Here is a 24,995-nt window from a genome sequence, read left to right as displayed (position 1 = left end):
ATAGCCTCTCGAATGCTGGAGTGTTAAGTTGCATTTGCTTTTTTCATATCCTTTTCTCCCATCCTCTGGGTATTGCTCATTCTTTTTGTTGGGGAGTCATTTTTTAAAATATGATTTGAAATTTTTACATATTTTTCTTTTGTTTTACAGAAAGAAGGCCTTTCAAAATTCAACAAGATTTATGAATTTGACTATCATCTGTATGGGCAAGTAGGTACTAAAGTGTTTCCATCATAAAGCTGACATATAAGACAGGCATGGTGGCTAGCCCATAGTTTAATCCTAGCATTTGGGAAGCTGAGGCAGGAAGGTTATTTTTAAGATGCAGCCTAGCTAGGGTAACTATTTCTGTAATGAAACGCCATAACCAAACAACTAGGGGATAAAGGGTTTATTCAGGTTATGTTTCTACATCACAGTTTTTCGTTGTTGTTTGGGTTTGTTTTTATTGTTGTTGTTGTCGGTGTAACAGTTTTGACTGTCGAGGAACTAACTGTCTTTGTAAACCAGGCTGGCCTCAAACTCACAGGGATCTGATTAAAGACGCATGCCACCACCTCCAGGATCCACATCCCTGTGGATTTATTGTGAAAGGAAGTAAGAGCGGGATCCTGGAAGCAGGAGCTGATGCAGAGGCCACTGAGGGATGCTGTGACTTGCTCAGCCTGCTTTCTTACACAACCTAGGACCATTAGTCCAGGGGTGTCCCCACTCACAATGGACTTGGCCCTCCCTCATCATTTTTTTTCCCTTCTGGTTTTTCAAGACAGGGTTTCTCTTTGTAGCTCTGGCTGTTCTAGAACTCACTCTAGAACCAGACTGGCCTCAACTCAAAGATCTGCCTGCCTCTGCCTCCCAAGTGCTAGAATTAAAGGTGTTTGCTACCACAGCCTGGTCATAGCCGGATCTTATGAAGGCATCTATCAGTTGAGGTTCCCTTCTTTCAGATGACTCTAGCTTGTGCCAAATTGACATAAAACTAGCCAGGACACCAAAGCTGTGTAATAAGACATTGTTGCAAAAATTAAAAGGGACAGGTAAGATGACTCAGCAGGTAAAGACTCTTGCTTTCAAGCTTGATGACCTGAATTTAACTTCTGGAACCCACTTAGTGGAAGGAGAAAACCAACTGCTGACACTTGTCTTGATCTCCACATAGTAAATGAACAAGTTAATTAAAATAAATAAAAATGAAAAAGATACCCAGATCCTCTCTAAATTGCTTGTGTTTTACCTAAGTTATAAAGGTCCAGCTGGTGGTGGTGCACACACCTTTAATCCCAGCACTCGGGAGGCAGAGGCAGGCTGATTTCTGTGAGTTCAAGGCCAGCCTGGTCTCCAGGACAGGTTCCAAAGCTATAGAGAAACCCTGTTTCAAAAAATCAAACAAACAAAAAACAAAAACAAAAACCCTCATCTTTCTACTACACACATTCCAAAATATTGTGTTGGGGAAGGAACATAGGACCTCAAACCAAGTACTGAGTCACTCGATAACTATTATAACTCTCATCCCTGTGGACTTTTTTCTTAAATAGGGTCTTACTATGTAGTCCTGAGTGGCCTAGAACACACAGAGATATATCTTCCTCTACCTCTACCTCCCAAATGCTGAGATCAAAAACATGTGCCACCATGTCTGGCCTCCTGAGCAAATCTTAAATGATCCAAAAGGCATCATGGAACTGGTGTTAGAATGGTGATTATTGGGGCTGGAGAGATGTCTCAGCACTTAAGAGCACTTGGTGCTCTTGCTGAGAATCCAGGTTCTGTTCCCAGCACCAATACAGGGCTCACAACCATCCTAAACGCTAGTTCTAGGGGACCTGATGCCCTCTTCTAACCTCCAAGAGTACTAGACAGGCACATGGTCACATACATACAGGCAAAATAATCAATACACATAAAGTAAAGTAAATACATTTTTTAAAAATAAAGAACGGTAGTGGGGTATGGTGACATGCACCTTTCATCTCAGCAATCAGGAGACAGAGGCAGGTGGATCTCTGTAAGTTTGAGGCTAGCCTGTTTTACTACATAGGGAGGTCCAGGACAGTGAAGACAATAGAGAGACCCTGAGGGGGGGAGGGAGGAAGGGGAGGGGAGAGGAGAGGAGAGAGAGAATATGAGTGAATGAGTTACATTTGTTCTGTTCAATGTCTGTTTTCCTTTCATTGAATGATTTGTCAGAGTGTATAACTACAGAAAGACTAACTTTTGTTTTTTCTCAGAATGTTACTATGATAATGACTTCAGTCTCTGGACATTTGCTGGCTCATGATTTCCAGATGAGGTTTCGGAAATGGTCAGTACAATTAGTATGGGAAGTAAGCCGTGACAAATCTTACAGGGATTTTGAAGCATGCTTTTGTTACCATGTCATTTATAATAATTCGTAAATACTAATTTATAATACTAAAATTACCTAGGGCTATATGCCCCGCTATAAGTTTTTATCATCCCTTTAGAATAAATACCCACTTTGAGGTGTTCCCCTAAATAAATTTTCTTCAGTGCAGTCTTTATTCCATTACAGATGTGCATAAAAGACTTCTGGATTTCTTCTCTGCATCTTTCCATCTGCTTGGGAGAGTGGACAATGTGTTATGTACAAACTCATAGCTTTGCTTATAATCATCTGGTCAATTTTCCTTTCTCTCTTTTGAGAGGTGGTCTCTCTCCAGTCTTTCTGACTAACTAATAGTCCCGAGTGCGGGATGTTTGGCACATGCTACCTTGCCCAGCCTTTTGTTGTTGTTGTTTTGTTTTGGTTGGTTTTGTTTTTTTGAGCCATGGCCTGCTATGTTGCTCAGCCTGGCTCTGAAGTCCTGGGATCTAGTGATTCTTCTGCTTCGGCCTTCTGAGTAGCATCTGTCCCCAGCTCTCTAGGCCATTTCCCATGGGAGGGTCTCCTGTGCGTCTGCTGTAGTTAGACATTCTTAATGGAGAGGGGCTCTCTGTCCATGCAGGTAAAGGCCTTTGGTTTCTGTTTCTATTCTAGGCAGAGCTGCAATCCCCTAGTTCTCTTTGAAGCGGAAATTGAAAAGTACTGCCCAGAAAATTTTATAGACATCAAGGTAAGATCTTTGGAAGGCATAGAGCTTAAACAACCAGAAGTCATTGAACGGAGTGATTCCTGTATTTTTACTGCACTGGAATTTCCTACCAACCTCAGTATCATAATTGATTGATTGTTTATTTGAGACAGAATCTTACTATGTAACCTTGGCTGGCCTTGAATACAGTATGTAGACCAGACTAGCCCCAAACTCATAGAGATTCACCTGCCTCTGCTGGGATTAAAGGTGTACATCACCATGCCCAACCAGTATCATGACTTTAAAATGTTTCTTCCACCTATTGTATATGAATATTGAATATTGTAAATGAAGTGTTTGTTTTGTTTGGAAGAAATGGTCTTGCCATATAGCCCAGGTTGATTTCACCTTGCATAAATACTCCTGTCTCTTCCTCTCAAATTGCTAGGATGAGAGGCATGAGCCACCTAAGTAAGTACCCAAGGAACTTTTCAAATGAAATTCAAGGAATAAATGTTACTAAATAATTAATTCTAGCCCCCATCTCACCCTCAGGTAAACTCTAGAAGCTTTAAAGTAAGATGGAGTAATATGGACCCATATCTCTTACTTCCAAGGGAGAGGCAGGAGGATCGTTGCAAGTTCAAAACCAGTGAGGACTACTTAGCAAGATCTTGTCTTGAAAAAAATTACAAACTTTAATTGGTTGTTTAAAAGGTAAATTATTATGAAGTAGATCTCTCACTTTGTGACCAGCCTGGTCTACATAGCAAGTACCATGTCAACCAGGACTGCATACTGAGACCCTGTCTCAAAAAGGTAAACTGTCAGTGGTGGCTCACACCTTTAATTCCAGCACTTGGGAGGCAGAGGCAGGTGGATCTCTGTGAGTTCAAGGCCAGCCTGGTCTACAGAGCTAGTTCCAGGACAGCCAAGGAACACAGAGAAACCATGTCTTAAAGAAAAGAAAAGAAAATTGTTAGGCCAGCCTGACCTGGTGACTGTGTTCACTGCTCGGGACCAGTGTGGAGGTGGAAAGAGCAGTGAACTCAGTGCTGAAAAGTGTTTCTGCACCAGGCAGCACACAGCCACCTGAACTCCAGCTCTGGGGAATCCAATACCTCCGGCCCCTTCTGGTACCTGCTTTCAAATACACATAACCCTCACACCAACACACACTATACACATAATTAACAATAATAAAAATTTTTAAATATTTTTTTAAGGTGAAAGGACAGAACTTACTCCTCAAAGTTGTTCTGTGGCATCCACATGTCCTCCCACACAATAATAAGAATAATAATACTGGTAAATGACCAGTTCAAGGCACTTAGTTTTACCTGGGAAAGTTTGTTAGAATGAACCCCCGGGAACAGCCCTGGGATTGAACACTTTGTAGAGTGCTTCCCTAGTATGTATGAAGCCCTCAGTTCATCTTCGTTCTCCGTAAACCAGCTGCAATCCCAGCACTGGGGACATGGAGACAGAAGGAGCCAGAGTTGGGGATCATCCTCAACTATATAGCAATCTCAGGGCCAGTCTAAGCTACCTGAGACCCTGTCTGGGGAGGGGAATAGGGAGGAACTTACTCAGTGACTGACATTTGATCAGAACTGATGGCAAAAGTGTTTTAGAGCTGAGTTTTGGGTTTCGTCATATTGATGGAGCTGTGTGAAACCCTCAGTTTCTATAAACACAGATCTGGAGGATTGTAGCAGACACCGTACCATGAGCAATTTTCTCTGCTCTGTCCTTCCATACCTCCCCCAAAGTCTGAATACTCCACAGCCAGCACTGATCCTCAGTCACATTTCTCAGTGGACTCTGACATTGTTTTGCTTTTGTTTGTTTGTTTGGTTGGTTGGTTGGGTTTTTGTTTTATTACTGAAACAGGGTTTCAGTCTGTGACCCAGGCTGACCTGAACTTACAGCAATCTCCCTCAGTTTCCCCAGTGCTGGGGTTATAGACATGAGCTATGTTGCCTAGCGAGGTTAGATTTCTTTCTTTCTTTTAAATTTAACTTAATTTTTTTAATGTGTATAGGTATTTTGCCTCCATGCATGTCAGTGTACCACATACATGTCTGGTGCCCCCATAGGCCAGAAGAGGGTGTCAGATCCCGTGGAACAGATGGTTGTGAACTGCCATGTAGCCCTCCAAAGAACAGCTACTGAGCCATCTCTGCAGCCTCCTAAATCAGATTCTGTAGCATAAAGGAGCCAAGTAATTTCCCTGCTCACTGCACTCTCCCTTGTAATTTTAGAAGACTCTGGAGCGAGAGGCACAGCATTGTCAGGCACTGGTGATCTGGACTGACTGTGACAGAGAAGGTGAAAACATCGGGTTTGAGATTATCCACGTCTGCAAGGCTGGTGAGTCTCCTGCTGAGTGTCTCTGCTTGGGGGGCGTTAAGTGGGCGTGGTCAAGTTCCTCCTGACTCATACACAGAACCACGCACATATACATGCACATCATTACAATTTTCTTTTCCCCCTAGACAGGGATTCTCTGGGTCACAGTCCTGAAACTCACTTTATAGGCCAGGCTGGCCTAGAAGCGTGCATCACCATTGATTGGCCTCCTAAAATAAAACTTTTTTTTTTTTTTTTGGTTTTTCGAGACAGGGTTTCTCTGTAGCTTTGGAGCCTGTCCTGGAACTCCCTTTGTAGACCAGGCTGGCCTCGAACTCACAGAGATCCGCCTGCCTCTGCCTCCCGAGTGCTGGGATTAAAGGCTTGCGCCACCACCGCCCGGCCTAGGTGAACCTTTTGAGATTTAAATCTTACTTGGATCTTTTGGATTAAATTTAGGAAAAAGAACAACTTGAACAGTTAAAAGATCTCTTAAAGTTTTATTTTAGGCCGGGCGGTGGTGGCACACGCCTTAAATCCCAGCACTCGGGAGGCAGAGGCAGGCGGATCTCTGTGAGTTCGAGACCAGCCTGGTCTACAAGAACTAGTTCCAGGACAGGCACCAAAACCACAGAGAAACCCTGTCTCGGAAAAAAAAAAAAAAAAAGGTTCACCTAAAGTATCTTAGCTGAAATGGATTCCACTGTTATTTCTGACAAGACCTAAAGATTATAATACCTTGCCCAGCCTGAATACAGGGGAAGCTGCTTGGTCTTATGGCAGCTTGAAGCCTAGGAAAGGCCTGTCTCTTTCTGAGTGATTTTGGAGGAGGGATAGATGGAGGGGGTGGAGAAGTGAAGTGGGGAGGGGGTGGGAGGAGAGTGAGCAGGGAGAGGTGGTTGTAGTCGAGATGTAAAATAAATAAATTGTTATAAAGGATTATAAAATCCTTTCCCTCTTTGCTGTTTTTTTTTTTCCATTAATTTAAACTAAGAGGTGAAAGGCAAACCAGCTTCTTGTTTTCGTTTGCCTGGATGTCATGATAGTTTAAGAGCAATGACAAAGCCTGGCAGTGATGGCACGTGCCTTTATCCCAGCATTTAGAAAGCAGAGGCAGGTGAATCTCTGTGAGTTCCAGCACAGCTTGAGCTACACAGAGTAACCTTATCTTGGAAATATTTAAAAAAAAAAAAAAACCCAATTTGGAGCAACGGTCTGAGCTCTTAAGGTCCAAATGAGGAGCAGAAGGAGGGAGAACATGAGCAAGGAAATCAGGACCACGAGGCGTGCGCCCACCCACTGTGACAGTGGAACTGATCTATTGGGAGCTCTTCAAGGCCAGCTGGACTGGGACTGAATAAGCATGGGTTGAAACTGGACTCTCTGAACATGGCGGACAATGAAGGCTGATGAGAAGCCAAGGACAATGGCACTAGGTTTCGATCCTAATACATGAACTGGCTTTGTGGGAGCTTAGCCTGTTTGGATGCTCACCTTCCTGGGCCTGGATGGAAGTGGGAGGACCTTGGTCTTCCTGTAGGGCAGGGAATTTGGACTGCTCTTCAGTATCGAGAGGGAGGGGGAATGGACTGGGGGGAGGGGAAGAGGAGTGGGGATGGGGGAGGGGAGTGGGGGGAGGGGGCAATGTGTGGGAGGAGGGGGAGGGGAATGGAAAACGGGGAGCAGTTGGAAATTTTAATTAAAAAAGAATAAAAAAAAAGAGCACCTGCTTTTGTGCTGATGCGCTTCTGATTGAGTTTGGATCTGTGCTTCCTTCTCCTCTCAGTAAAGCCCAATCTACAGGTCTTACGGGCCCGTTTCTCTGAGATCACACCACGTGCCGTCAGGGCAGCCTGTGAAAACCTGACTGAGCCTGACCAGAGAGTAAGCGATGCAGTGGATGTGAGGCAGGAGCTGGATCTGCGGATTGGTGAGGAGCCGGAGGGACTGCCGCTGCCTAAGTGGGTCCTTGTGTTGGCTCATGGGGCCAACAATAACTTTATGGTCCGTTGCTATCTGGTTCCCCTCCTCCGGCCTCCTCTTGCAGGAGCTGCCTTCACAAGGTTCCAGACCCTGCGGCTCCAGCGGATTTTCCCTGAGGTTCTGGCAGAGCAGCTCATCAGCTATGGCAGTTGCCAGTTCCCAACACTGGGGTTTGTGGTGGAAAGGTTCAAAGCCATTCAGGCTTTTGTGCCAGAAGTCTTCCACAGAATTAAAGGTAAAGCCCCAAGGTTCTTTGCTCTGGGATCTGCAGGCTCCGGGAAGACAGGGGGCTGTAGAGCTTAGTGAAAGTATGGTTATCATTCAGCCTTACTGCCCTTCACCCTGCCCCGTCATCATCCAGACTCTACTGAAAGGGTCTTATGTGTCCAGGGCCCCTCCCTGTATCAAAAGCTTTGATTTTTCACTGTAATGTATCATTTTCTGTCTGTCATATGGTGGCTCCTCTGAGGAAGCTCTGTTTGTCTCTCTCTGATACAGTAACTCATGACCACAAAGATGGGACTGTAGAGTTCAACTGGAAAAGATACCGTCTCTTTAACCACACAGCTTGTCTTGTCCTTTATCAGTTGTGTATGGAGGTAAGGAGTTCTTTGAGATCTTAGGGCTCCAGAAGCATTGTATGCGCTCTCAGCAACTCTTGCCTGCTCTAGTTCCCACGGAACTAGGCTTGCTTGTTGGCTTAGAGTTTATACCCCCAGAGCCTGCAGGATGGTGCCTGTGCCAGTCCTGAAAACCCGAATAAATCCTTGGGAATCAGATGGTGGAAGGAAAAAACCAACTCCTGAAGGCTGCTGTGTGTTCTACATGTGAGCGTGCGTGTGTGTGTGTGTGTGTGTGTTTACATGTATACACATACACACATCACTTTTTTGGAAACCAGCATGATTAGAAAACCAGCACTAAAAGTGTGTGAAGTGGCCAGTCATGATGGGACATGCTTGTAATGCTAGCCTTTAGGAGGCTGAGGCAGGTTCAGGGCCAGCATTGTCTGTGTAGTGAGACCCTGGGTTGTGCAAGTGTTAGAAATTGATGATGTACCAGGCATTAAAGGATGGTGGCGCATTCCTTTAATCCCAGCACTCAGGAGGCAGAGGCAGGCAGATCTCTGAGTTTGAGGTCAGCCTGGTCTACAGAGTGTGTTCTAGGACAGGCTCCAAAGCTACACAGAGAAACCCTGTCTCGAAATACAAAACAAAAATAATAAAGAAACTGATGGTACTTCATAGATGGATGCTGACATGAAATTACCTTAAAATGAACTTTATTAAAGTTATAGGCTATGACCATGGCCAGCCATAATGATGCTCTTAAAACAGGAGACCATTAGAAGAGATTTAAGAACATACCATGGTAGCATGACAGAGTCTTAAAGGAACGCCTTCAATTCTGGAGACAAAGGGGAATTTCTGATTTCTTACAGAATCAGAAATTTTGTTCTGTTTTTTTGTTTTGTTTTTTCTGGTCTGTAACACAAGTGGGGTCGTAATTCACAGGTGGTCCCTGGGGAGTCTGGGATTTCTTCCCTATAGACACCCAGCCTGAGGCCTGTGTGCTAACAGTCACAGCAGGAACTTGGAAGATCTTTGCCCTAAGTTTGTGAGGCAGCAGTAGGTCCTGATCTGACAGCAAGGAGAGCTGGGTATAACGGTGTATGCCCTTGGATGGCAGAAGCAGGAGGATCAGCTCAGCCCCTGGTGAGTTTGAGTTTAACCTGGGCTACATGAAACCAAGTTTCAAAATTTTTTAAGTAGAATTTTTAGATCAAGACAAAAATTTTAGAAGTAGCTCACTGAAATCCCCCTCTGAAATATATACTTTGAATCGAGATTAGGATGAGTCATCTAAGCCCATTTAGAGCTGGACCTCAGGATCTGGGAAGGAATTTAAGCATTTGCTCTAACCTCCTTCCTTTGGTCACACAAGGAAGTAAAGGTCACAAATGAAATAGGTAATTTTGGAAAACGATAATGCCAGGACAAAAATACAAGAGAAAGTAATAGAAGGTGGCCTGGGGGTGGCGTGGGGACTGTTTATTCCAGATGATAAGAGAGTAACATTTGAGCAACTGAGTTCTATCCCTAGGACCCACATAGTGGAAGGAAGAAACCACCTCCTGCAAGTTGTCCTCTGACCGTCACATATGCTTTGGCACACAGGTTATGGCACAGGTTACCTCAATACACACAGACATATCATAAACACCTATTGTACTTCTGTTAGGCTGTAATGGCTACTCAGGAACAAGTGACAGATTTTGAGCTTCTTGGAAAGAGCAGCTGGTCTCCACTCTCTTGTAAAGAAAAATTTGAATTGTGATATACAAACTCCTCCTTAGTGAACCATTTAAATTCATGTCCATTTACAGTGTCTTTGAAAGTTTTGCAGTTTTTATTGTATAACTTCTACTGTTTATATCTCGAGTATGAAGGTATTTAATGCTAAGGTTGGAACTCCAGGCCTCATGAATGCTAGGCAAGTGCCCTGACTTACACTGCAGCCCCATTATCCTTAATTTAAAAAGTAAAAAAAAAGAAAAAGAAAAAAAAAATAACAGGGAGCATGTAAGTCAAGTCTCAGATCAAAGACTTGAGAATTTCATGAGATCTAGACCACTTAACAACTTGTGAAAATGTCTTTCCAAGTCTTGGCTTGAGTAGGAAGGAGTGATAACATCCCACAGTTTCAATGCGTGATGTTATGTGGGATGCTCCTTGATAAAGGCTGCATCATGGGGACTTGAGGTGGTATACTCCAGGCTAATGTGGGCTTTGTGTGCTTGATTTTCTAGGATCCCATGGCAACCGTGGTAGAGGTCAGGTCTAAGCCAAAAAGCAAGTGGAGGCCTCAAGCTTTGGACACTGTGGTATGTATGTTCCAGATACTAAGGAACAGTTACTTCCTGTTGTTGGGGCTATCGTTCTGCATGACTGTGGTCCAGTGGAAGGAAAGAATGTCATTCAAATCTCAAGACCATACAGAAAAGCACGCAGAAGACCTGAGTTAGCTTAGCCTCTTAATACAATTATAAGGTTTTAAAACCAAAAGAGAAATGCAAGCCATTCATGTTTATATATGAATATTTATATAGTCAAATAATTTTGATGTCTTTTTGGTCCTTTTTAAAGTTTTTATTTGTTTTGATTTTTTGAGATGGGATCTCTAACGGGGTCCTAACTGTCCTGGAGCTCTGTAGACCAGGCTGGCCTCAAACTGAGAGCTCTGCCTTCCTCTGTCTCCTGAGTATGAGGCTCAAATCCTGTACCACCATGCCCAGCCTTTGTCGGACTGTCAATAGAAAAGAAGAGCTTGCAGTATTAGAAAGCCTCAGAGGATGTTTTCAGTGTCTAGGGGGAATTTTTGAGACTTGAGTCATGGTCTCTTAAGTGTGGCTCTTATATTGCCTTCATCAGCTTAATTCTCTTGTCAGACTACTTAATAAAAGTACAGATTTCTGCTAGAAGTGGTAGCACTTGTCTGTGATCCTAGCTATCAAGGAAGCTGATGATAGCTAAGGCTAGCCTGCACTACATACCAAGCTCTTGTATTAAAAAAAGAAAAATCCCAATTGGGGCTAGGCCTATGCCTTTAATCCTAGCACTTGAGAGGCAGAGGCAGGCAGATTTCTGTGAGTTCTAAGCCAGCCTGGTCTACAGAGTGAGTTTCAGGACAGCCTGGGCTAAACAGAGAAACCCTGTCTCCAAAAAAGAGGAAGGAAGGAAGAAAAAAAAATCCACACATACACACTATCTGGGCATGGTGCTATAAACTTGCCAACTCCTTGGGCAAGTGTCAGCTGCACATTATCTTGAAGAATCACTCGATAGCTTCCTTAGGAAGATATGATGGATACCAGTGATCAGTGATTGTAGCGTTATGAGGTAGAGGCAGGAGACTCACAAGTTCAAGGACAGCCTGGACTTTATGGTTTACTGTTTCAAGCCAAAAAGAAAAATATTTTTATTTATGTTTTGTAGTTATTTTAAACAAATTTTACTATGTAGCCCTGGTTGGTCTGGAACTCACATAGACTAGGCTAACTTAGATTTCACACAGATCTGCCCATCTCTGCTTCCCAAGAATCACCATGCTCTTATTTGGGTTTTCTTCTTTGGTGTTTAGTTGGTTGGTTTTGTTGTTGTTCTTGTTAAAAGTACATTTTAAACAAACAAAACCCCAACTAGTTGTGATCTGCCTGGCCGACTGAATCCAGAAATCTTCCCTTGGACAGTCTTCCCCTCTTGGCATGATGGTTGTAGCTGAAGTGACAGGGTCAGACGTGCCCGAAGATGAATTAGGTGCTTGTGTTGTGCTCTGACTCACAAACTTCATCCTGTCTCTGTTGACAGGAGCTGGAGAAGCTGGCTTCTCGGAAATTGAGAATAAATGCTAAAGAAACCATGAGGATTGCAGAAAAACTCTACACACAAGGGTAGGTATAAGCTCACAGAGCAATCTGAAACCAGCCCCGCCCCTGCCTTCATGCTCGGGATTTAACCCAGGGCTTGCACACAGTAGGTAAGCATACTATCATTACGCCCAATCCCACTGTTGACCCCTCAGCAATTGTCCTGAGTCCTGGAAAGTGTCAGCCAGCAGGCAGCACCTTTAGGATCCTGTTAGAATCCTCCTATCTCTGAGATCAGTGAGTGCCCTAGCAGTTAAGTGCCCTTACTGTCCACTTACCACTGCTTGAGAAATGAGGGGTGGGTTGTCCAAATTGAGTGCTGTAAGGATAAAACACATTGTATATTTTAAAGATGTTTATGGAAATAAAACATTTGGATTTCTTTCCTTTTTTAGCACTAAGGACTAAGTCTGGGTCATCCCTCATGCATGCTAGAATGCTAGACACTACCACTGAGCCACGTTAGCAGTTCTGTTGGCTTGTACTGCTCTTTTGTTGTTGTTTGTTTGTTTGTTTTCATTTTATGCATAAGGATATTTTGTCTGTGCACCATGTGTGCTTGGTGCCAGAAGAGGCCAGAAATAGGAGTTGGATTCCCTGGAATTGGAATTACAGACAGATGTGAGCTTCCTTGTGGGTGCTGGGAATTGAACCCAGGTCTTCTGGAAGAAGTGCCTGGAGACATCTTTCCAGCACCTGAGCAGCTATTCTTTATATGCTATAAGAAAAGCAATAGAGGGCTGGAGAGGTGGCTTGGTGGTTAAGAACACTGACTGCTCTTACAGAAAACTCAGGTTCAATTCCCAGCACCCACTTGGTGGCTCAAACTATCTGTAACTCCAGTTCTAGAGGATCTGACTCCCTCATCTGACCTCCAAGGGCCCCAGACATGCATCTGTTACATATACATACTGGCAGACAAAACATAAAATAAATAAACCTTAAAAAAAAACTTTTAAAAAAGAAAAGCTATTCAGGAGCTGGAGAGATGCCTTAGTGGTTAAGAGCACTTGCTGCTCTTACAGAGGGCCTAGGTTCAATTCCCAGCTCCCACATGGTAGCTTCCAACCATCTCTTACTCCAAGTCCAGGGATCCAATGCTGGCCTCTGGAAGCCCAGGCACAGTGATGGTGCATAGGTGTATATATAAATAAAACACATAAGTAAACTAATAAAGTTAATTTTTAAAAAGTTATAGAAGGGGCTGGAGAGATGGCTCAGTGGTTAAGAGCACTGGCTGCTCTTCCAGAGTTCAATTCCCAGCAACCACATGGTGGCTCACAGCCATCTGAAATGAGATCTGATGCCGTCTTCTGACCTGCAAGCACACATGGAAGGAATGTTGTATATATAACAAATAAATAAATTAAAAAAGTTATAGAAGGCCGGGCAGTGATGGCGCACGCCTTTAATCCCAGCACTCGGGAGGCAGAGGCAGGCGGATCTCTGTGAGTTTGAGGCCAGCCTGGTCTATAAGAGCTAGTTCCAGGACAGGCTCTAAAGCTACAGAGAAACCCTGTCTCAAAAAACAAACAAACAGTTTTAGAAGAAAATGCTGTCAGAACAGTCAAATCCATTGAGGTTCACAGCACACAGCGCCCTCTGTCAGACTGTTAAGAGGGGCCAGTCGTGTGTCCCTGGCCTCAAGGAACTGAGAGTCAAAGACCTTTATCCTACATTATACTTCTGCTTTCTTGTCTGTAGGTTTCCAGAATGACCTAACAGGAAAACCTGTTGCTTTTCACCCAGTAAGGGGCCCTATCTCCAGCTACAGCTTAGGTAGTTCACAGTCACATCGGCAGTGTCAGAAGACTACAACTCCCAGTGGTTATGGACCAATGGAAAGGCCTGACAGTGTCCTTTGGTGTACCTTCCTCTTAGGTATATCAGCTACCCACGAACAGAAACAAACATCTTCCCTAAAGACTTAAACCTGGCTGTGTTGGTGGAACAGCAGACCCAGGATCCACACTGGGGGGCGTTTGCTCAGAACATTCTAGAGCGAGGTGGCCCCACTCCACGAAATGGGAACAAATCTGATCAAGCTCATCCCCCCATTCACCCCACCAAATACACCAGCGGCCTGCAGGTGAGTTTCTGAGTGTGAGTTCCGCTGGAGCACAGCACAGTTACAGGGTGAGGAGTAAGACTGGACTTTGGCTCTGGGCTCTGGAACAGTGATACCAAAATGTCTCTCATTTCAAGAGAGGGGTGAAGGAAGCCGTCAGTGACTCTGTTTTTGTTTTAAATTTTCTCAACCTTTGTGTTAAGATAAGGTCTCACTTTGTAGACCAGGCTGACCTCAAACTCAGAGATCTGTCTATCTCTACTACCCAAATGCTGGGATTAAAAGTGTGTGCCACCATGCCTGGCCTTAGTTTTCATTACATTTTATGTGTTGTCGGGAAGGGCACACATGCCACAGCACGTGTGGAGGTCAGAATTCACTCAGAGGAAGTAACTGGAGATCTACACAAATAGCTATGTATTTATATGTACATTATGTGTTTACTGTTTATAAACAATAACATTTTGGCTGGGGAGATGAAAGGGGTAAATGAATCCTTAAGAGGGGAATTGTGACTGGGTGATGATGGTGCTCACTTTTAATCCCAGCTCTTGGGAGGCAAAGGCAATGGATCTCTGCAGAGTATGACTTCCAGGATACCTAGGGCTACACAGAGAAACCCTGTCTCAAAAAAAAAAGGAGGGGGAAGATGGGTTGGGATTGTTAGATATGTGTATGAGTGTCTCCTGGGCTTTTTTAGTATGGGGAGCCTTACTAAATCCTGCTTACCTGACTGATGAAATGTTACCCCCAACAAATCACTGCTTGAGTGCACACATGCAGGTAGCTGTCGTGTCCAGTGCTGCCTGTACTTTCACCTCCTGTGCGGCTCATATCAAAGAATGTGTTGCATCAGGCAGTGGTGGCACATGCCTTTAATCCCAGCACTCAGTAGGCAGAGACAGGCGGATCTCTGTAAGTTTGAGACCAGCCTGGTCTACAAAGCTAATTCCAGGATACAGAATAGGCCCCAAAGCTACAGAGAAACCCTTGTCTCGAAGAAAAAAAAAAAAAAAGAATGAGAGTTGCTTATCTTTGCCTGGTTATGTTTGTGAATTTTTCCTTGTGGCTTACACCTTTGATCCTGACACCCATGAGGCAGAGGCAAGCAGATTTCTGTGAGTTCTAGGCCAAGAAAAGCTCCATAAAGAGACACTATCGCCAAAAAAAAAAAAAAAAAGTACAAGAGTTTAGCTTCCCAAGGACTCACAATATTGCAGGCTTGAGGAGCCTTGTGTTCTATTTTGTGCACACTTCTAGATCGCAGTGACATAAACCAAGCAGAAACTCAGTAGCACTGTGCTCCTTGAGTCTGTTCTGAAAGGAGTCTCACATTCTTTCTTTTCTTCAGGGAGATGAACGGCGACTATATGAATTCATCGTTCGCCATTTCCTGGCTTGCTGCTCCCAGGATGCTCAGGGGCAAGAGACTACTGTAGAGATTGACATTGCCCAGGAACGCTTTGTAGCCCACGGCCTAGTAATTCTGGCCCGTAACTACCTGGATGTGTATCCATACGATCACTGGAGTGACAAGGTGATAAGGAGGTGGGCCCACCCAGGGAGAGGGCAGCAGGTGTGCTCCAGCTGTGCTGCCTGATGGAGCAGGGCTAACCTGGGCGTGATGACAAAATGGTCTGAACTCCACACCTGCTCCTCCTGTAGCTCCTCCCTGTCTATGAGCAAGGCTTCCGCTTTCAGCCCAGCACTGTGGAAATGGTGGATGGAGAGACCAGCCCACCCCAGCTGCTTACCGAGGCTGACCTCATTGCCCTCATGGAGAAGCATGGTATCGGTCAGTATCCTGTGTGGGGAGCTCAAGGCTCTTGCCTATTTGTAGGCTAGGCATGACCTCCTCTCAGGGACGGCATTATATTCCTATCCTATTCTATAGGTTAAATGAAGGGCTGGAGTGTAGTTAAGTGGCAGACCATTTACCTACCATACATGAAGCCCTGATTCCACCCCAAACCCCAACTCAAAAAGAAAAACCAGTGAAGTCAAACCGGCAAAGGTTAAGAACTTAGCTAACCTCAGCAATCTGTATATTGTTAGTCTGCTACAAATAAGTCCAGGGTTAATGTGCTTTTTAAATTTGTTTTTATAGTGCTAGGCGTAGAATGCAGAGTCTTGTGCACACTAGGCAAGTACTCTAACATTGAGCCCAGGAGACCCCAGTCTTTCCAGTGTTCCAGAACTCTACACTGTACCATGTGTGTGATGGATGATACAGGTGTTTATTATGACTCAAGAGTCAGTTGAGGGTACCTCATGTCCTTTGGATTGGTTGTTCATTTTGATTAAAAACAAATAACTCAGCTGGGTGGCAGTGGCACATGCTTTTAACCCCAGTATTTGGGAGGCAGAGGCCAGTGGATCTCTGAGTTCAAGGCCACCCTGGTCTACAAAGTGAGTTCCAGGTTAACCAGGGCTACGTAGAGAAACCCTGTCTCGGAAAACAAAACAAAACAAACAAACAAATAACTTGAACTAAGACAAGAACTGAGACAGGAAGATTGCCCGTTCCAGGGCTAGACAATTTCGAAAGTCCCTGTTTCAAAATTAAAAAGGAGTAGCATAGGCCTAGAATCCCAGCACTCGGGAGGGTGGGGGAAGATCAGGAATTCAAGGTTATCCTTGTGTGAAAGTACAATACGGGGCTGGAGGGAGGGCTCAGCAGTGAAGAGTGTCCTGCTCTTGCAAAGGATTTAAGTTCTCTTCCTAATTCTCAGGTGGCTCACAACTGCCCATAACTCCAGCTCCAGGGGATCTGATATCCCTTCATGGGCACCTGCACCCACATTGTGTGTACTCAGTCAGAGACTTAAAGTTAAAATAAGCCAAGTGTGGTTTTACATTTCACTGAGATTTTATTTTTTTTTTAATTTTTTCTTTTTTTTTGGTTTTTCAAGACAGGGTTTCTCTGTGGTTTTGGAGCCTGTCCTGGAACTAGCTCTTGTAGACCAGGCTGGTTTCACTGAGATTTTAGTTTGTATCTCCTGTCAGCACGGTTCCATTTAAAAGGTCCGTCAGCGCACAGTTTAAATAGCTTGGCTAGAGGGGGACAATGAGCGATTTTAGAGAAGGGCGGGTGTCACACACGTAAATGAGGCCACTCAGCCACAGTCTGACACCGCAGAGGAGGAGAATTTAAGTGAGAAGTTGTGAGAATGGGATTGACAATTCTGATGGGCCTTCAAGTGTTAGGAGGGAGGAGAGTCAAGGTGGTCTCTGAGGTTGCTAGCATAAGTCAGACGTGAATAAGAGATCTTATCTGCAAAAGCTGCCCAGGCAAAAGAGATAAATGAGGAACTCACAGGCTGTGCTGGTGCTGCTATGTCACCTCAGAATAATGGAGATATGAGATGGACATGGTGGCAAACATCTGCAGTTCCAGCGGTTGGGATGCAGAGGAGGATTCATAGTTGAAGGCCAGCCTTGACTGCACAGCAAGTTTCAGGCCGGCTGGGATGATACTAGACCCTGTCAGTGAGGACGATGATGATGATGATGATGATGATGATGATGATGATGATGATGATGATAAGGAAATGGTTTCTAGGTACTGATGCAACTCATGCAGAACACATTGAAACCATCAAAGCCCGGATGTATGTGGGACTCACCTCAGACAAGCGGTTCCTTCCTGGGCACCTGGGCATGGGACTTGTGGAAGGTAAAGCAGGAGGGAGGTTGCAGTGGACAAGGGAGAGGGCAAGGTGTCCAAGTCCCTGGTGGTGTCATTTAGAACCTCACAGCTTTGCTCTTTCTCTGCAGGTTACGATTCCATGGGCTATGAGATGTCCAAGCCTGACCTCCGTGCCGAGCTAGAAGCTGATCTTAAGCTGATCTGCGAGGGCAAGAAGGATAAGTTTCAGGTTCTAAGGCAGCAAGTGCAGAAATACAAGCAGGTTTTCATTGAAGCAGTGGCTAAGGCAAAGAAGTGAGTGTCAGACCCTGCTCCCCTGTCCAAGTGGTCCTGAGCTCCCAGCCATGCCATAGCACTTCCCAGAGAGGACTGGGAGCCCTGAGGAGGTTCAACAGAGTGGGGTGATACAGGCCCTCCTGGCTCATATCTACCAGTTGCCCTGTGGGAGGGGCTAGCTACAACACTCTGAGCTCAGTTCATGTCTTTCTAAGGAAACTGTCTCTAATAGTGCTGAGCTTCAGCAGTGCCATTCTCTGCTATTTATTTTAGCTTGAGTTAGGCAGCAGTCCTTTAAACCAGTTAACCAGGTTCTAGTGTGGAAATCACCCTTTCTCCGGAGCATTTGGAGGTGGCTAGCTAGTGAACAGAGTATGTGTTTTGTTAGAAAGGATGTTTTCGAGTCAAGCATGGTGACTTCTGTGTGTCATCTTATCACTTGAGTGGTTGAGGCAGGAAGATTGTTCTGAGTTCGAGGAGATCCAGGAATACAAAATAATATGCAGTCTCAAAAAAAAAAGGAAAAGTAATATTTTTTCTAGCTCCGATGCTATGATTCACCAGCATGAAACATTTTTAGTTTAATCTTCTGGCACATTTGGACTCTAGAGTGATAATGTCTTTGTTTGCCAGTCACCTGGCTGATGGAAAACACCTGTTGAGTCACAAGCTAGGATTAGTTCCCAGGGCAGTTTCCATAAGGCTAGGAGGCTAATTCTTCCAGCAGCTCCAGGGTGAGACTGAAGGTTGGTCACCAGTGGCCATGGTTCACCAGAGGCGTTTGAGTGTTGGCGACATCATAACGAGTGTGTCCTGTGCTTTCAGGTAGCTCAGTACATGCTGTACGTGAAAATGATGCACCCAGGAGAAGCACAGCAATAGTCTTGCTTGTGTACTTCATCCTTTGCATCTCAGCTGTCCGGCTGTCCCGAGTTATGTTAGCCACCCAGTGACTCAGACCATGGGAAGCCCCCTTTATGGTCACACCCTGAAATTTGTAGTTAGTGTCTGAAAGAGGAGCAGTGTTGGTCACTGAGCTCTCATCCTTTGGGGTCTGACTCACCCCAGGTAGTGCAGGACTGATTTGGATTAGGATACCCAGCCAGTATCCACTGGACAACTGCTTGGTGTGTAGGGACGATATTCTATATGGCTGTTATATGAATGGCAGTTTGGGGCTTTTTCTTTTTTCTTTTTTGGTTTTTCAAGACAGGATTTTTCTGTGTAACAGTTTCAGCTGTCCTGGAACTAGCTTTTGTAGACCAGGCTGGTCTTGAACTCACAGGGATCCACTTGCCTCTCCCTCCAATGTGCTGGGATTAAAAGTGTGCACCACCACCACCTTTTTTTTTTCTTTCTTTCTTTTTTTCTTAAATCTCCGTATGTTTCTGCATGTAAGTGTGAGTGTGCATGTGTGCACATGTGCGTGTATGTGTGTGTGTGCTGTGCGACTGTATACATGCCAAGGCAAGTGTAAGCAGGTCAGAGGACAATTCTAAGAAGACAGTTCTCTTCTTATACTGTGGGTGTTACAGGGATCACATTCGGGTTGTCAGTGTCAGGCTTGCGTGTTTACTCACTGATCGTTTGTGCAAGCCCCAGATGTGTTTTTGTTGTTGTTGTTTGTTTGTGTGCTTGTTTTGAGACAGGGTTTCTCTGTGTAGTCCTGCCTGTCCTGAAACTCACTCTGTAGACCAGGCTGGCCTCGAATTCACTGAGATCCGCCTGTCTCTACCTCCCGAGTGCTGGGGTTAAAGGTATGCACCACCATTGCCCAGCTCCCAGTTTTTAATCCTTGAGACTACCCTGTGGCAGGAATATAGATGGACATTGCTAACTTTGTACGATTTGTATCTGCCTAGAGCTGGCGTCATGCTAGGAGCCTGGATCCAGGGGCAGTAGGATGGAGAGCTTCATCTCCTCTCTGCTCTCTGTTTTCTGCATTGGCCTATGGCTCCCTGACCAACTGGTTCTAGTCTCCTGTGTATTATGGATGCCTAAGAGTGCAATAAAGGCCTTTTTTGGGAAACTGGTTTGTGTATCTGCTTTTTCTCCAGATTGGATGAAGCCTTATCTCAATACTTAGGAGAAGGGACAGAGGTGGCCCAGCAAGAAGAGCTCTACCCAGCCATGCCAGAGCCTGTTCGAAAGTGTCCTCAGTGCAACAAGGATATGGTCCTGAAGACCAAGAAGAGTGGTGGGTTAGTACCTGGCTCCCTCTTACCTCTCTTCACCCAGTGTTCGCTGGGCTAACCACTAGCTCTCAAAGGTCCTGTCAGTCCATCATTCTTTAGAGGCAGGCCTGTTGTTGGCAGACACTGGGCCAGATGATAGAACTGTGAGGGTAGCAAGGAACCATTGTGGCGCCGAGTGCTTTAGGAATTTATATTCCATTAAAAGGAGGCAGGTGGAGTGATGGCTCAGCAGTTACAACCACTGGATGCTCTTGCAAAGGACCCAGGTTTGGTTTCTAGCCCCTACAGGCATCTTACAACATCCATAGCTCTAGTTCCAAGGAATCTAATGCCCTCTTCTAACCTCTGTGGGCAACGGGCACATGAAATAAGATAATCCACCCCTGCTGCCAACACCTCTCACCACCTACACCCCTGCACGAGGGTCGTGTCTACTTTACAATGCTGCCTTAAGGGTGGGTTTTTGTTTTTTAGCTGTTGTTTTTATGTATGTGCACCACAAGGATCCAGAAGAGAGTTTGAGTGCTGGGAGCCAAGCCTGGGCCCTCTGCAAGAATGGGTAGTATTCTTAACCATGGCTCCATCTCTCTAGCCCCAGAGATTTTTGTTGTTGTTTTGTCTGTTTTCATTTTTGTTATTTGAAGTGTAGGAGTAGAACCCAGGGTCTCATATTTGGCAGCTTCCTACTACCTACCCCAACCCAAAATGGGTTCTTTCAGCCAGGGTCTTGTTATGTAGCCTAAGCTAAACTTGATCTCTAAATCCCCCCCCCCCGCCCCGCACCAAGTGCCTGGAATATGTGCATATATTACCACACTGGGCTAAGAGTGGCAAAATTTTTTGGTTGTTTTTTTTGTTTTGTTTTTTGATACAGGGTTTCTCTGTGTAGCCCTAGCTGTCCTGGACCTCGCTTTGTAGACCAGGCCGGCCTCAAACTCACAGAGATCCACCTAAGAGTGGCATTTTTTTTTTAATTTTTAAAAATTATTTATTTTTATTTTATGTGCATTGGTGTTTTACCTGTATGTTTGTCTGTGAGAGTGTCAGATCTTGGAGTTACAGACAGTCGTTAGCTGTCATGTGGGTGCTTGGAATTAAACCCAGGTCCTCTGGATGAGCAGTCAGTGCTCTTAACCACTGAGCCATCTCTCCAGCCCCAAGAGTGGCAATTTTTAAAGAGGTAAGACAAAACAGTACTATGGAAGTTTGCACAGGGCACTTTGACATGGCTTTACCTTAGTCAGTAGTGTTTTGTTTTGTTTTGTTTTTCAAACAGGGTCTCATTCACTAGGTAGCATGGGTAACCTGAAACTCAGTATGTAGCCTAGGCCTGCCTCACATTTGCTAAATCTTCATCGGCTTCCCAGGTGCTAGGGTTATTTACTAGAGAAAATACCAACCTAGTCACTGGTGGTGTAGGTCTAAGTAGATTCAGCAATAGCTGCATATCTCCCCACTTCCCGAGGGTTTCTTTGTATAGCCTTGGCTGTCCTGGAACTTGCTCTGTTGACCAGTGTCTTAGAGTTTTCTTTTGCTGTGAAGAGACACCATGACCATGGCAACTCTTATAAATGGAACATTTACTTGAGGGGGCTCACTTACAGTTCCAGAGCTCCAGTCCATTATTATGTCAGGGAGCACTGCTGCATGCAGCCAGACATGGTGCTGGAGGAATAGCTGAGAGACCTACATCTTGCAGGCAACAGGAAGTTGACTGACAGTCACACTGAGGGACGCTTGAACAGAAGAGACCTCAAAGCCCACCCCCACAGTGACACACTTCCTCCAACAAGGTCACACCTCCTAATAGGACCATTCCCTTTGGGGGCCATTTTCTTTCATACCACCACAACCAGGCTGGCCTCTAATTCACAGAGATCAACTTGCCTCTGCCTCCCAAGTGCTGGGATTAAAGGTGTGTGCCACCACTGCCTGGCAATAGCTGCATTCTTTTAGGGACATGAGAAGCATACAAGAGGTGTTTTCTTAGGGTAGGATATGATGGAACACACCAGCACTCAGGAGGCAGAGACGTGTATATCTCTATGATCAGTCTAACTTGATCTACATTGCAAGTTGTAGGCCAGCCAGGGCTACACAGTGAAATCCTGTCTCAGAAAACCAAGAAAATGAAAGAAGGATCTTCCTGGCAGATGGGTGTAAGCAGTGTGCCTTCCGAATTCCTGGATCTGACCTGTCCGCTCTGCTCTCCAGGTTCTACCTTAGCTGCACAGGGTTCCCAGAATGTCGGTCAGCTGTGTGGTTTCCTGACTCGGTGCTGGAGGCCAGCAGGGACAGCAGTGTGTGTCCCATTTGTCAGCCACCCCCTGTGTACAGGTGAGCTGGGTGTCTTTGGGGCGGGTGCTGCAGGACTCTTTCCTGTCCTGTCACTGGAACCCAGGCAGGAGTGTCTAGGGCAGTGGTTTTCCACCTGTGGGTCACAACCCCCTTGACACACCGCTGTCTCCAAAAATACATTACAATTCATAACAGTAGCAAAATTAAATATATAATGTAGCAATGAAAATAATTTTATGGTTGGGGGTCACCACAACTTGAGGAACTGTGTTAAGGGCCTCAGCATAGGAAGGTTGAGAACCACTGCCCTAGGGAATACTGTTCTCAGCTTGCAGTCTGAGCAGCAGCCCCAGCAGCTGACTGGTTTAGTTCAGCTGTGCTCTGGGGAAGTCACAAGACCCACCTGCCTTTGCCTGCCAAGTGCTGGGATTAAAGACATGTGCCACCATGCCCAGCTTCACACATGCATTTGTTTTGTTTTGTTTTGGGGGTTTTTGAGACAGGGTTTCTCTGTAGCTTTAGAGCCTGTCCTGGAATTAACTCTTGTAGACCAGGCTGACCTGAAACTCACAGAGATCCGCCTGCCTCTGCCTCCCAAGTGCTGAGATTAAAGGCGTGCGCCACCACTGCCCAGTCACACATGCATTTCTTACTGACATTTGAAAATGACGTATAGGATAAAATACTTGCCTTCCAAGGCAGACACACAGCACTACTGAAGGGATGATACTGCTTTTCATTTAGGCAAGACTGGATTTGTGTCCATCTCTGTCCCTGTACTCCACTGAACCATCATGGTTCATTATTTCCAGAAAAGCCTGTATTGTGCACACATGAAAGCATGAAAGTAGACTAAATGCGTTCTTCCTGTCTTGAATTCCTGACCTTGAAAGAGCCCAGATCCCTGAGGGGCCAGTGGTGTAGAGAAGTCGAACTTTGTGGAGGTGCCTATATTTGGGTGGTGTGTTACATCTGAGAGTTTGTACTCTGAATGGGCTTCCTGGGTATGCAGGGAGGCTGTGATTGACCATGCACCATGGCAAAAATTCACATCTTTTCTCATCTTGGCCTCACTAGGTTGAAGTTGAAGTTTAAGCGTGGTAGCCTTCCCCCAACCATGCCCCTGGAGTTTGTTGGCTGCATAGGTGGATGTGATGAGACATTGAAGGAAATCTTCAGCCTGCGATTTTCACAGGCCCCAACAAGAGCTACCCAGCCCTCTGGCCACCTGCAGACCAGCCAGGTCACCAACAGGATGGACAGCAGTCAGCATAATCTCTCTCAACCTCTGGTCAACAGACATACTGGACCTTCAAAGGCAATGGCTCAAACCTTCCTACCACCCACTGCTGCTGGTGAAAGCAACTCTGTGACCTGCAATTGTGGCCAGGAGGCTGTGCTGCTCACTGTCCGCAAGCAGGGCCCCAACCAGGGCCGGCAGTTCTATAAGTGCAGTGGTGGTGGTTGCAACTTCTTCCTGTGGGCTGACAGCAGCCATCCCACTGGAGGAGGGCCCCCCACCTCTGCATCCAGACTCCCCGGCAACTCTGTGGGATGGCCGTCAGCCTCAGACAGCAACGTGGATGGGTTTGGCAGCCTTGGCAGTGACAGTGACGGAAGTACGTCCTGCCTGTGCGGGCAGCCTGTTGTCACACGGACTGTGCAGAAGGACGGACCCAACAAAGGACGCCAGTTCCACACCTGTGCCAAGCCACGAGAGCAGCAGTGTGGCTTCTTTCAGTGGGTAGATGAGAACGTGGCCCCAGGTGAGGGAGCAGGGCAGCAGGTCTCTATGTAGGTTCTCACAGTAGCTACCACTGCAGAGACCAGAGAAGGAAGGAAGGCAAATGAGTCTAGTGCAGAATCAGCAGGGCCATTACTTTGACTCAGTTTTCTCATTGTCAGCGAGGTAGGAACCATAGGATCTTGTGTTCACATTAAAGAGTAGCTTCTGTGCCCAGCGCTGTGATAAATACCCCTTCTAAGGCAGGCATCTTTCATCTGTATTAGATCACAGCTTTCCAAATGAGGTGAGGTGCAGGTCAGTGAAGGACTGTATTTGGTGTCACAGTGACAAGGCCCAAGGTAAGATAAGCGTCTTCCTCCCCTGCAGACTGTCATCCTTGCTAGGTCATTGATGTCAGCCGCACCCTGATGGCACCCTGACTGTGGTAGTTTGTAGAAACCTGTCCAGAGCTACGCAGCCTGACTAGTGTTTCAGGAATGATTGCTAAAGGACCGACATCCAGACATTGGATCAGATGTGTCCTTGCCACTGCAATGCATAGCAGTAAACCAAGGCTAAGCAGCAACTTTGCAGTTAAGCAGATCTTTCCGATCCCAGGTGTTTACCTCCACATAGCTGACTGTCAGCCTTAGTCCCTTCAGCAATAAGATGGTATCACTAATTTCCATAGGACTCCTGTTAGTCTCAGACTATGATCTTTCATTTTTTTCATTTATTTGTGGCTGGGGTACACATTTTGAGGCAGGTTATATATGTAGCCCATGCTGGCCTCAATCTTGCAAACCTGACCTAGCCTCCTCAGTACCAGAATAGCAGGCATGTGCCACCATGCCTGACTTCAGATGATTCATGAATGTTGGCCACCAGATGCAAGAAGTGCTCAGAAGGTCTGGTGAAGAGCACCGGACTTCAGGCCCCCACTCAGTGCATCCTCTGCTGTGCCAATATTTTAAATAACTACAG

General features: G+C 45.6%; 1 protein-coding gene across 1 annotated transcript in view; it reads left to right on the top strand.

Annotated features, from left to right (window-relative positions):
* Top3a (DNA topoisomerase III alpha) overlaps window positions 1–24,995 on the top strand; it is a 39,945-nt gene that overhangs the window by 12,518 nt on the left and 2,432 nt on the right. The window contains exons 2-18 of the mRNA XM_057776727.1: window positions 151–210; window positions 2,232–2,305; window positions 3,002–3,077; window positions 5,303–5,411; window positions 7,177–7,320; window positions 7,438–7,608; window positions 7,872–7,972; window positions 10,183–10,257; window positions 11,741–11,823; window positions 13,681–13,888; window positions 15,219–15,404; window positions 15,533–15,662; window positions 17,430–17,543; window positions 17,645–17,810; window positions 19,850–19,993; window positions 22,202–22,324; window positions 23,363–24,051. Coding sequence (XP_057632710.1) covers window positions 151–210; window positions 2,232–2,305; window positions 3,002–3,077; window positions 5,303–5,411; window positions 7,177–7,320; window positions 7,438–7,608; window positions 7,872–7,972; window positions 10,183–10,257; window positions 11,741–11,823; window positions 13,681–13,888; window positions 15,219–15,404; window positions 15,533–15,662; window positions 17,430–17,543; window positions 17,645–17,810; window positions 19,850–19,993; window positions 22,202–22,324; window positions 23,363–24,051 — 2,653 coding nt within the window. The remainder of the gene's footprint in view (window positions 1–150; window positions 211–2,231; window positions 2,306–3,001; window positions 3,078–5,302; window positions 5,412–7,176; window positions 7,321–7,437; window positions 7,609–7,871; window positions 7,973–10,182; window positions 10,258–11,740; window positions 11,824–13,680; window positions 13,889–15,218; window positions 15,405–15,532; window positions 15,663–17,429; window positions 17,544–17,644; window positions 17,811–19,849; window positions 19,994–22,201; window positions 22,325–23,362; window positions 24,052–24,995) is intronic.

This window comes from Chionomys nivalis, chromosome 7 (genome assembly GCF_950005125.1).
Source record: "Chionomys nivalis chromosome 7, mChiNiv1.1, whole genome shotgun sequence".
NCBI classification, from domain to species: Eukaryota; Metazoa; Chordata; class Mammalia; order Rodentia; family Cricetidae; genus Chionomys; species Chionomys nivalis.
Note: the sequence above shows the minus strand (reverse complement) of the source record. Positions and strands in the feature narration are given on the sequence as shown.